This window comes from Lepidothrix coronata, unplaced genomic scaffold (assembly GCF_001604755.1).
Source record: "Lepidothrix coronata isolate B3197 unplaced genomic scaffold, Lepidothrix_coronata-1.0 Scaffold272, whole genome shotgun sequence".
NCBI classification, from domain to species: Eukaryota; Metazoa; Chordata; class Aves; order Passeriformes; family Pipridae; genus Lepidothrix; species Lepidothrix coronata.
In genome coordinates this window covers 344,395-356,154 of record NW_016690452.1, presented here as the reverse complement: position 1 = coordinate 356,154, position 11,760 = coordinate 344,395, and the positions used below count along the sequence as shown (strand labels likewise).

At 65.6% G+C, this 11,760-nt stretch overlaps 1 protein-coding gene across 1 annotated transcript; it reads left to right on the top strand.

The window, feature by feature from the left end:
- The first annotated feature begins 2,910 nt into the window (after positions 1 to 2,910).
- On the top strand, positions 2,911 to 11,558 carry SEMA4B (semaphorin 4B). The gene is made up of 15 exons (XM_017836160.1): positions 2,911 to 3,082; positions 4,314 to 4,451; positions 6,856 to 7,016; positions 7,259 to 7,321; positions 7,440 to 7,538; positions 7,651 to 7,762; positions 8,011 to 8,127; positions 8,228 to 8,385; positions 8,579 to 8,760; positions 8,859 to 9,006; positions 9,148 to 9,358; positions 9,439 to 9,554; positions 9,699 to 9,862; positions 9,939 to 10,033; positions 10,169 to 11,558. The coding sequence occupies exons 2-15, from the start codon at positions 4,364 to 4,366 to the stop codon at positions 10,942 to 10,944; spliced, it is 2,490 nt and encodes an 829-aa protein (XP_017691649.1). The 5' UTR covers positions 2,911 to 3,082; positions 4,314 to 4,363; the 3' UTR covers positions 10,945 to 11,558.
- Positions 11,559 to 11,760: the final 202 nt, after the last annotated feature.

Here is an 11,760-nt window from a genome sequence, read left to right as displayed (position 1 = left end):
AGGCTGTGTGTGTGTGTGTGCGGGGTTGTGTGTGTGTGTGCGGGGTTGTGTGTGTGTGCGGGGCTGTGTGTGTGCGAGGCTGTGTGTGTGTGTGTGCGGGGTTGTGTGTGTGTGCGGGGCTGTGCGGGTGTGCATGCACAGGGGTAGTGTGTGCATGTGCACAGAGGTCCTCGAGAGATGGGTGCACAGGGGATGGTGGAGGGGCTGGGGTTGCGGGTGAGTGTGAGAATGTGTGTGTGTGACTGTGTGTGAGTGTGCATGTGTGTGGCTGTGCCTGTGCATTTGTAAGTGTGCATATGTGTAAGTGTAAGTGCATGGGTAAGTGTGCATATGTGTGCATGTGTTCATGGTGTGTGTGTGACTGTGTGCACCTGGATGTGGGTTTGCCTCTGTGTGTTTGTGAGTGTGCCTGTGTACACGCGTGTATGTATGTGCAAATGTGCTTGTGTGTGTTTGTGTGTGTGTATGTGCAGGGTGCAGGCACACCGGGGGCCATTCCCTCAGCCTGTTCCCAGACGTGTGTTTGCTGCCCAGGGCGTGAACACCCCGTGACCTCGCTGCATGTGTTTACATGTGCCGGGTGTGCGTACGCCGTGGCTTGGCTGAGGGTGTGGAAGCACAGGCACGGACGGTGCTTGGGATGGGTGTCATTGGCTACTCCTGGGGAGGCATGTTAGTGCACGCTCAGGGGTGGGACACACGTGTGCGTGGTGTGTCCCACTGTGTGCTGTGCCCTGGACACCTGCACACATGCTGTGTGTCACAGGCGTGTGGCCACAGCACCTGAGGAAGTATTGGGGCCCAGGCAGCCCCTGGGCTGGGGGTGCAGGGAGAGTCAGCATCCCATGGGCTGTCAGGTCACTCCCTGGGCCCCAATGCCTGCTCCACCTGGGCCTGGGGCTGCTTGGGGGGCTGGCACCCCCTCTGATCCAGGCATCACCATGGCAAGGGTAACAAGGGTGCCATGGGACCAAGGAGACCAGTGCTTGTTTGGGCTCTGCAGAGCCCAAACTGGCTGGGAAGGGGGCATGCATCCCTGAGCCAGAACCCCCCATTCCTGCACTCCAGGGTTCCGATGTGCCTGCGCTTGGGGCCCACCACCTTGCTGCCCACCAAGGGTGCTCGCTGCCAGGGGTGCCTGATGGCTCTGCTCTGCCCTGTGCCAGGGGTGCCTGACAAGCAGTAGGGGCTCAGGGAAGCATCCCATGTATCCTGCAGCCCCCTGGGCAGGCAGTGCAGAGGTGCAGGCAGGCACTGGCATCATGGGGGACAACTGGGCTGTCCAGTGGGGATACCCCATGTGGGGATACCCCATGGCCCTCAGAGCTGAGCCTCTAACATTGTGCAGGAGCAATTGGACAAGTGTGTGTTTTGGGGTGCCCGGTGCCCTGGGTGCAGGGTCCCCCACAGCACCCTGCTGGGGCAAAGGGGCCTCTGTGGGGCAGTGAGGGGCTTGCTGTGTGCCACCATCAGACAGCATCAGCACCCCAGCCTGGAGGTCCTGGCAGTGGAGTCTGAGCTGGTGGTGGGCCAGGGTCATGGTGGCAGCCCAGCTTTGCCCCATGGGAGGCTCTTGGTTCAGGCAGGGTGTCACAGCTGGTGCACACAGAATGAGGGATGCCCTGGGGCCCTGTGGGGAGCCCTCATGCTGCAGGCCAGAGGCTACCCCAGCCCCTCATCCTGCTTGAGGCCTCTCCTGGGGGGCTGGTGGGAAGCAGCAAAGCTGAGCCATGTTCCAGCTGCAGCCATGCCTCCAGGTATCCCCATGCAGAGAGACCTGCGATCTCCGAGCAGCTGGTGCTGAGCAGCTGGAGCTGGAGCATCTGTGACTCTGCAGGGCCCACAGCCACACGCTGCAGGTGTGTGCCACGCGTGCTCACACGCCGTGCATGTGTATGGCCAGGAGGAGGGACCGCCTGCTTCTGTCTGGCAGCTCCCACAGCCAGCCGAGCCGGGGGTGTGTGTGTGAGCCCCGGGAGCTGGGGAGAGCCCAGGCACATGGGCTGCATGCGAGCCGGGTGTGGGTCTCTGAGAAGGGGCCATGCCCACACTGCTGCCCATGCTGGGGCAGGCTGTGGAGGAAGGTGGGAATACACAGGCAGCAGCAAAATCGAGGCACACGCAGCCCTGTCCCCGTTCCCTACAGGCAGCAGCAGCACTCAGCTCCACCACCACCTTCCCAGGCACCCGCTGCCAGTGGAACAGGGCGGCAGGCACTGGCTTTGGAATTTGGTGCAGAAACCACCACCCCACCTGCCCACTGACCCTAGGCTGTGTGTTTTGGTGCTGCCCAGACACCCGGAGTGGTTTCCCCATCGCTGGCAGCAAGCAGGGAGGGTGGCATGGCCACCGCACAAGTGCGTGCCGGTGCCTGCAGTGGGGCACAGGGCACGCACGGGCCTGTGCGGGTGCAGAGTGGGACAGGGTGCTGCGGGTGCCCCCGGCACTGCCCCACTGGCAGCTGCGTGGGCAGGACAGGAGATAAATGGGAGTTTGGCGTAAACAGCCCCAGCTGCCAGCAGCACTGGAGCGGCACTTAAAGGCGCAGGCTCTGGCCTGGCTCCACTGCCTGCTCCTGCCCTCCCTTCCCACTCTGCCTTCCCTCCCTCCCTGCTTCACCCTTCCCTCCTTCCTTGCCTGCCCCTTCCTTTCCCTCCTGCTCCTATCCCCCCTGCCCACCCCAGAGCAGCTGCCCTTCCCACAGAGGAGTCCTGTCCTTGCTGTGTGCCATCACACCGTGGTGTTGGCACTGCACTCCCACAGCCATGTACAGGTGACGGCTCAGACCGCAGAGTCCCCCAGGGTGCCGTAGGGTGCCATGGGGAAGGGGGCCATGTCTGCAAGGGGAGTGCCTGCTCCCACCCCACACAGGGTGACATGCCTGGCTGACTCCTGTCTGTCCGTGGCACTTCCCGGGCAAAGGGTGCTGATAAGGCCGGGGTGGAGCTTTGGGGCTGTCCCGGGCCTGGGAAGGAACTGTCCGGCTTCGTCAGGCACAGCAGGAGCAGCAAGAACAGGAAGGAAGCAAGGCCAAGGGGGACAGCGGGGTACCCCACAGCCCCAGCCCCTGAACACCAGCCAGGTACAGCCCAAGGGCCAGCACTGTCCAGTAATGCTGAACAGGCAGAGTGTGCGAGTGTGGGCACAGTTTTTCCAGGAATGTGGGCACAGCCATTCAAGGAGCATGGCTGCAGTTGTCCGGGGAGTGTGGGGAGTGCTCCTCCTATGCAGGGGGCTCACAGGGTGTCCCACCAGTGGGGTGCCAGGGCTGGGACTGGCCAGGCAGGGCATGGGGAGTGGTGGGAAGGGCAGTGGTGGGAAGGGCAGTGGTGGGCACCCCGACCCCAGGAGAGCTGTCTGCTGCAGGGTAGCCCCCAACCTCCATCCCTCTGTCCCCCTGTCACCCCGTTGCCATGGTGATATGAGGAGCTGTAATTAATAACAGTTGCGTGGGAGCTGCTGGCCGGGCGGGCAGCACTCCCGGGGGTGTGGGGGCTGCAAATCCTCCCCACACCTTGGCTGGGAACAAAACCCACCGAGGGCCCGGGCAAAGGGTCCTGCCCAGCAGTGCCTGCTCGGCAGCATGGCCACACCAGGACCCCCGGGACGGGCACAGGGGATGGCAAAGGATGTGTCCCCTCTGCCGGGTGCTGCCTGTGGGGACACCGGTACTAGCCAGTTCTGCCCGTGGCAGGGCTGACACAGGCACCCCGTGGGACCCCACTGTTCCCGAGGGAGGGCAGGGAGCGCTGGGCTGTGCCAGGCAGAGCCCTCAGCCCCAGCAGAGCGGCTATGGGGCACAGCCTGAGCTGAGGGGCTGGGGGGGCTCTGGCAGCAGCCGTGGGGCCGAGCTGTCCCCAGGGCAGACAGACACCCCCAGCCAGTCCCTCCCGGGCCATCCCCGGGGTCCTGGGTCCGCCGGTGATGGAGGGAGGTGCGGGGAGTGGCGGGGACAAAGCCCCGTCCCCTCCGGACCGTGACGGCCGCGGGGCGGGGACCAGGGCCAGGTCCCACCGGGGCGGAGCGGGGGCGGTACCGGCGGGAAACCGGCCGCCTCCTCTTCCGATCGGCCCGCCCCGCCCGGGGCACCGGCGGGACTGGGGCAGCCGGAGCGGCTCGGTACGGCGGGGAACGGCTCGGCAACAGATCGGTAGTGCTCGGTCCGGTTCGGTGCGGCCGGGCGGGGCTCTGCGCGTGGCCGCCCCGCCCGGTGCCGAGCGGCGGGCGGGCAGCCCCGGCGCCGGGCGGGCGGCGGGGTCGAATCGGACCGTACTGTACCGTACCGAGTCTCTGAGCCCCTTCTCTTCCTGCAGGTCTGCAGCGCCCGGGCGGCTTCGCGGCGGCGGCGGAGGCTCGGCCCGGGATGGCGACCCGGCCGGTACTGCCGGTCCTGGCTGCGCTGCTGCTCTCGGCGGCTCCGGAGCCCGTCCCGCGGGTCAGCCTGCCCTACGGTGAGTGTCCGCTAACCTTCGGTGGGTGAGGGCCCGCCGGCACCGGGGAGGGGGCTCAGCCCTCGCCGGGGGCTCTGGCAGGCGTCCCCACTGGGGCGGCGGAGGGTCCCACGTCCCCCCGGGCTCCCCGCGCCGCGGGACGGGGCGGCCCCGCATGGAAACGCCGTGTGACAGTGCCGAGGCTGCACAGCCCCTGCCAGCTCCCCGGGACACGGGGGGACACGGGGACACCCTCGTCAGCGGATCATGGACCGAGGGCTGGGGCAGAGCCCCGGGGATGCTGTGGGGCACAGGGACACACGTCTCTGTGTCCAGACCCGCACCAAGGGTGGGAGGGTCTGGGGCACCCAGGGGTGCTCATGTCCCTGCAGGCAGGGCAGTGGTAGCAGCCGTGTCCTGTACAAGATGGGATGGGCTGAGCCAGTCGGGAGGCTCTGCCTGTGGGCCCCCTCCCTGCTGAGTGTGTCCCCGGGGCTCCCCCAGCCCTGCACTATGCTGTGCTCAGCTCCGGGCAGCCCCGGGCCCCACTGAAGGCCCCCGTCAGCCGCATGGCCCCAGAGCACTGAGGGCTGGGGAAGGACATCTGGGAGGGTGCTCAGCTAGGCAGAGCCCTCATGAGTGGAGAGCCTGGCTGCAGCCCCCTCCTGCCCTGCAGAGCCCCCCAGCAGCTGGCATAGGGTGGGATAGCAGTGGGGCACGCTCCTTGGGCTCAGCCTTGGCAGCTGTGTTGGGACGGGGGGGCTGCCCACGGGTGTCCAGACTGGCTGCACTGCCAGGAGAAGGTGGCTGGATCCAGCTGCTCCCGGCCAGTGGAGCCCATCCCATCCTGCTCTGGGCAGGGCCTGGGAGGGTGCCGTGGTTTGGGCAGCTGGGAGCACTCCCTGGCTCAGCACGCTGTGGCTCGCTGGTGTGGACGTGGCCCCACCACGTGCTCCCGTGACCGCTGGCCATGGCCATGGTGGCACCAGCAGATGTGGGACCCGCCGAGCTGGACGGGAGGCTGGAAGCCAGCACGATGGCCAGTTTGGTGCTGTGCTGTGCTGTGCTGTGCTGTGCTGTGCTGTGCTGTGCTGTGCTGTGCTGTGCTGCCCAGCCCTGCCTGCAGAGACCAGTTCTGCCCACCTGAGAGGCTATGGGGCTGCAGCCACAGGCAGTGCCTGAGGGTTCCAGCTGGACCCCAGCGCTGCAAGAGGAGCTGGGCAGGAGGCATGGGCCAGTGACCGGTGTGTGCCCAGTGGTGGCTCCCATGGAGCATGGCTGCATGGGACTGCAGTTAGTGGGAGGGAGGAGCTGGGAGCTGCTCCCCTGGGAGCGCTGGATGTGCCTGCAGCAGGTTTGTCTGGAAGAAGCAGGTCGTGTCCTGACAGGTCCCTGGCAGCTGCACCAGCAGCTCCCCATGTCAGGACAGCTCTGCAGGGTGCAGGGGCCCTGCTGCCCCTCTGCTGCCGTGCCCACCACAGGTGGCATCGTCCCAGCACTGGGGTGCAGGACCCCTTGCAGGTGATGCCCTGGGGCATTGACTTCCCTCTCTCTGCACTACTGTGGGAGAACTGGAGTGGGTGCTGGGGCAGGGGCCTACTGAGTCTTGCAGGGTAGGGGGAGATGCTGCCCCATTCAGAGGCATTTGAGGTGTGTGGAGCGATGGGGGGGAGAGCAACAGGGTCCTGCCCCTCAGCACTGTTGCCTCACAGGTCCTCAAGCGCTCGTACTGGCTCTTACCTGGCAGGGACTGCAGGAGCCCCACGGCTATTCTGGTGGGGCTCTGGGAGCAGGCAGGGGGTCGGGGGAGGTCGGGGAGTTCCCAGGGTGTCAGAGGTCAGGGAAGTTGGCAGTATGAGTCAGCCCAACGTGTCTCGCTGACACAGCCAGGCCCATCTGATTCAGAGCAGCAGCAGGAGAGGAAGGGTTTCCGGGGCCAGGCCACCCACGCGGGACAGGACGGGACGGGCACTCCCTGACTCAGCACAGCCACTGCCCCGTGTCCGGCACAGGCTGAGCCCTGAGTCCAGCACAGGCTGAGCTCTCTGATCTCTCTGATGCTCTCCCTGCTGCGATGTTGGGGTCCCCGTGGGTCCAGGCTGGGCTGAGCCTCCTGCGCCACAGGGCTGAGCCCTGGGGCTGTGTGCAGCTGGGCAGCTGCCCCAGTGCTGGGCAGGGCTGCTGCAGCATCCCCAGGGCCTGGACACAGCAATGCCTCATGGCTGCCCTCGGGCACTATTGTGGCCGTGCGCAGTTCACCGCAATGTGTGTGGTGCCACACGTGTCTGGCAGCATAGGCCAGATCCAACCCTGGTTGCTCTGGGTGGATGGCACGGCCGAGGTGCTGAGCAGATGGGCCGTGGTGAGGAGTCTTGGGGGTCAAGTGCCCATATGAGGCTGATGCCAGTCACTGTCCTCCCAACAGACTCAGCCGAGCGGGTAGTGCAGCGGTTTGAGGCACCCGGCGTGTCCAACTACACGGCCCTGCTGCTGAGTCCGGACGGCAGGACCCTCTACCTGGGGGCACGGGAGCTGCTTCTCGCCCTTAACACCAGCCACTTCCAGCCCGGTGCCCCGGCTCGAAGGGTGAGCTTAGGGATGGGATGGGCTGCCCGCAGGGAGGGAGGGGGCACCTAGCCAGCTGGAGTGCAGGGGCTGCCCTCCCCACCAGCATTTTGGGTCTGAGTGAGCTGCTGTATTCAGGAGCAGCCACCCCGGAGCAGGATGGTTGGTGTGGGGAGGACATGGGTGCTGGAGATGAGACCAAGGAAGGCGTGGGTGGACCAGGCAGAGACAAGGGGCTCCCAGTGACTGTCCCCTCTCCACAGTTGCTATGGAGTGCGGATGAGGAGAAGAAGAGGCAGTGTGTGTTCAAGGGCAAGGACCCCCAGGTGAGCCCCACTACCAGTGGCTGTCAGGGGCTGCGGTAGAGTGGGCAGTGCCCGTGCAGGGTGGATGCGGGTGGGAGGGCTGAGCTGAGGGCTGAGCTGGCTCCTCTGACCCCTGCAGAGGGACTGTCACAACTACATCAAGCTGCTGCTGCGGCTGAACAGCACCCACCTGTACACCTGTGGGACCTGTGCCTTCAGCCCAGCCTGCGCCTACATTGTGAGTACAGGAGCAGGGCCCCACTCAAGTCCCCCCACGCTGATGGGGCCCTTCAACTGGCTCCTGGGCACTGGGGTGAGCACTGCCAGCTCACAGCCTTGTCCTGTTGCAGAACATGCAGCACTTCAGCCTGGAGCGGGATGTGTCAGGGAAGGTGCTGCTGGAGGATGGGAAGGGACGCTGCCCCTTCGACCCCGAGTACCGCTCCACGGCTGTCATGGTCGGTAAGGCACAGTGCCCTGGAACTCTCACTCCCCCTGTGCTGCCTCAGGACCCTTGCCCTCCCTGTGCCACCCTGGCACCCTTACCCTCCCTGCAGTGCTCTGCGACCCTCGCCCTCCTCCCTATGTCTCACCCTCCCTGCATCTGCCCCACCAAGCTGAGCCAGGGCCAGGCTGTCATGGACCCTGGTGGGGAGCAGGGCCATGCCAATGGCATGTGCTGGGTCTCAGCAGGAGCATGTCTTTGGTAGATGGAGAACTCTATGCTGGGACTGTCAGCAACTTCCAGGGCAACGAGCCAACCATCTCCCGCAGCCAGGAGAACCGCATTGCCCTCAAGACCGAAAATTCCCTCAACTGGCTGCAGGGTGAGCACTGGGGCTGGCACGGTTGGTCAAGGTCCTCGTCCCCCAGAGCGTGGGAAGCTGGGGATCGGGCCAGTAGCGCTAAGGGTCCCTGTGTCCCCAGACCCAGTGTTCGTGGGCTCAGCCTACCTGCGCGAGAGCCTCCCTGCCGGCAACCCTGAGGGCGACGACGACAAGGTCTACTTCTTCTTCAGTGAGACTGGGAAGGAGTTTGACTACTTCGAGAACACCATTGTCTCCCGCATCGCACGTGTGTGCAAGGTGGGCACAGAGCAGTGGGGATGCATGGGGGACTGTGCCTGGGATATGACTCACTGTTGGGGTGGGGGATATGTGGGAGCACCCTGCACATTTCCAGCCCTCGGTGCCTGGACCCCTACTCCACTCACCCAGCCCCTGAGGCTCCCCCTGGCCACAGCTGTGGTGTCACGCCCTGACCCGCTGTGCCACACAGGGGGACCAGGGCGGGGAGCGCGTGCTGCAGCGGCGGTGGACGACCTTCCTGAAAGCTCAGCTGCTCTGCTCACACCCCGAGGACGGGTTCCCCTTCAATGTGCTGCAGGACATCTTTGTGCTCACCCCGGGTGAGCTGCGCTGGAGGGACACGCTCTTCTATGGGGTCTTCACCTCACAATGGTGAGTGACAGGGACCTGGGCCACTGCAGGGGGCAGTGCAGGGGGTTCAGCAGAGGCAGAGGCCTGATCTTGCCACGGGCTCTGCCTCTCCCCACCAGGAACAAGGGGGGGCTGGGCTCGGCTGTCTGTGCCTTCCCCATGCGCAGTGTGCAGCGTGCCTTCGGCGGGCTCTACAAGGAGGTGAACCGTGAGACGCAGCAGTGGTACACGGACACTGGCCCGGTGCCAGAGCCCCGGCCAGGCACAGTAGGTGCCCCCTTGGCGCCTGCCCAAGCGCAGGACACGACACAGCCCCTCGTGCTCTCCTGGTCCTGGTGGCCGCCACAGCAGAGCCGCCCACCCACCCGCTGCCCTGAGGACTACCAAGCCCCTTCCTCTCCCCCACAGTGCGTCACCAGCCACACACGGCACCTCAAGATCAATTCATCGCTGCAGATGCCAGATCGGGTGCTGAACTTCATCAAGGACCACTTCCTGATGGACAGCCCAGTGCGCAGCCAGCCGCTGCTGCTGCAGAGCCGCCGGCGCTACCAGCAGATCGGCGTGCACCGCGCACAGGGCCTGCACGGCACCTACGACGTCCTCTTCCTGGGCATGGGTGGGTGCAGGCAGGCTCTGGTGGGGCAGGGTGTGCACTGTGTGCCCTGGCCCCACTCAGCACAGCCCCTCTGTTCACAGATGATGGGCGGCTGCACAAGGCTGTGCGAGTGAACCACGGCGTGCACATCATCGAGGAGATCTGCCTCTTCCCTGACGGGCAGCCCATTCTCCAGCTGCTGCTGGACCAGGACCAGGCAGGAGCCAGGGCAAGGGGGGAGGGACACAGGGGGCTCAGCCTGCATGAGGCAGGTCCTGTTTGTGGGCTGGAAGACAGAGACCTGGGAGGGCAGGGGTGTGCAGGAACCTACCCCCTGACACTGCCGTGTTTCTTCTCACAGGGCCTTGTCTATGCAGCCACCTACACAGCAGTGGCCCAAGTGCCCTTTGCCAACTGCAGCCTGTACCGCAGCTGTGGGGAGTGTGTGCTGGCACGGGACCCCTTCTGTGCCTGGAGCCGTGGTGCCTGCCGCAGGGTCACCCAGCACCCCCCAGCACACCCACAGTAAGTGCTCACCCATTCTCCTCCGTTCCCCTGCATCCCGCAGCACCCCACTGCCCTGACACCTGTCTGTCCCCAGGCTCTGGGCACAGGACATCGAGGACGCTGACACGGAGCGGCTCTGCCAGCTGGCCAATGCCTCCCAGCCCCGTCCCCGCATCCTCCTGCCCCCAGGTGAGCTCCTGTGGGTGCTACCATGGGACTGGGTGTCTCAGGGGCTCCCACACAACCCAGGCTCCCAATCTGCACCCCCATTGCTCCCCCATCCGCATCCAGGGTCCCCTTGCTGACCATGAGTTCTGTCTGCAGCCTCGGGTGCCCCATGCCAGCGGATCCAGCTGCCACCCAACGCGGTGCGGCCGCTGCCTTGCCGGCTGCTCTCCAACCTGGCCTCGCGGCGCTGGCTGCACGACGGGGCACCTGTCAACGCGTCCTACTTGGTGCTGCCCGACGGGGCCCTCATCCTGGTGGGCAGCCCCGAGCGCGCAGGCACCTATGAGTGCTGGTCACTGGAGGAGGGATTCCACAAGCTGATGGCCAGCTACTGTGTGAGCGTGCAGGAGCTGGGCCGTGGGCCACTGGACCCTGGCAGGAAGGTGGCCTCCGGCCATGATGCCCTGGAGACGGTCAGCACGTCCCGGAGTACCTCGGCAGTGGGCAGCGCCGCAGCACGGCTGGATGGCAAGACCTACTGGACTGAGTTCCTGGTGATGTGTGTGCTCTTTGCTGCCGCCGTCTTCGTGCTGGCCCTCTTTGTCCTGCACCGGCACCGCGATGGCATGAAGGCCTTGCTGGAGCCTGGAGACCCAAGCCGGCACCAGAAGCCACCTCGCAAGCCAGTGGAGAGCCTGCCCCTGAATGGCAGCAGCTTGCCCAGTGCAGCATCTGAGCACAAGGGCTACCAGGCCCTGCAGGACAACTACATCGTCAGCACCCCAGTGCACGAGCCCTCGGGCACGCCACGCGCCTTCTCCGAGTCAGAGAAGAGGCCCCTCCACGTCCGGGACAGCTTTGTGGAGGTGTCTCCTGCCTGCCAAAGACCCCGGGTGCGCCTGGGCTCTGAGATCCAGGACTCAGTGGTGTGACGAGGACGAGAGCCAAGCCCTCGCCCGTGACCACCTCTGCTCTGCTGAGCCTCACCGGACCGCGCCGCGGCCGGGGTCTGTGTTGTCTGTGTGTGCATGCCTGGAGCCTGGTGCCCATGGCCTGTGGCAGCACCCACCAGCCAGTGGGGTCTGGACCCCCGGGAGCTCCCTGGGCATCACCTTGGTACTGGCAACGGTGGGTGCGAGGGGTGCTGCATGCCTTCCAGGGATGTCTGCAGGACCGTGCCAGCCCAGCGTCCCCACCGTGGGAATGGACACAGTGCCTGGCTCGGGCTGCTGGTGCGGCCCCGGCTCCGCAGGGCTCAGACGCCCTCTATGCAGAGAGCAGGAGGGGGCGGCCACAGCCCCCTCACACCCCGACTCACTGTGATGTCCTGCTGTGGGACCCAGGGCCACACGTGCGGCCAGGTGGTGCCGGCCCCGTGGCATGTGCTGTGTGTCTGTGTTTGGTTCATTTTTAATACGTGGAAAATGTGAATCGTGTCCGGGGAAGGGGGCAGGGAGCAGCTCCCCCTGCACCGGGTGGGCAGGGACACCTCATGGCCCCATGTGCGTGCGCAGAAATGTCAGTGGTTTTTATATAAAGTCCAAGTGTCTCCTTTGGACATATGTGTGTGCAGTGGGGCTGGGCGACTTCCCAGGCTGGAACCATCCTGGTGGCCCCACGGAGAGGAGCCATGTCCAGCTCTTGGTGCAGTTGGGGGAAGATCTGCTGTGGCTGCACCTCACTCAGGGCAGGAGGGCCATGCTGGCCATGCTGGCTGTCAGACTTGCAGAGTCCCCATGTGCTTGGCT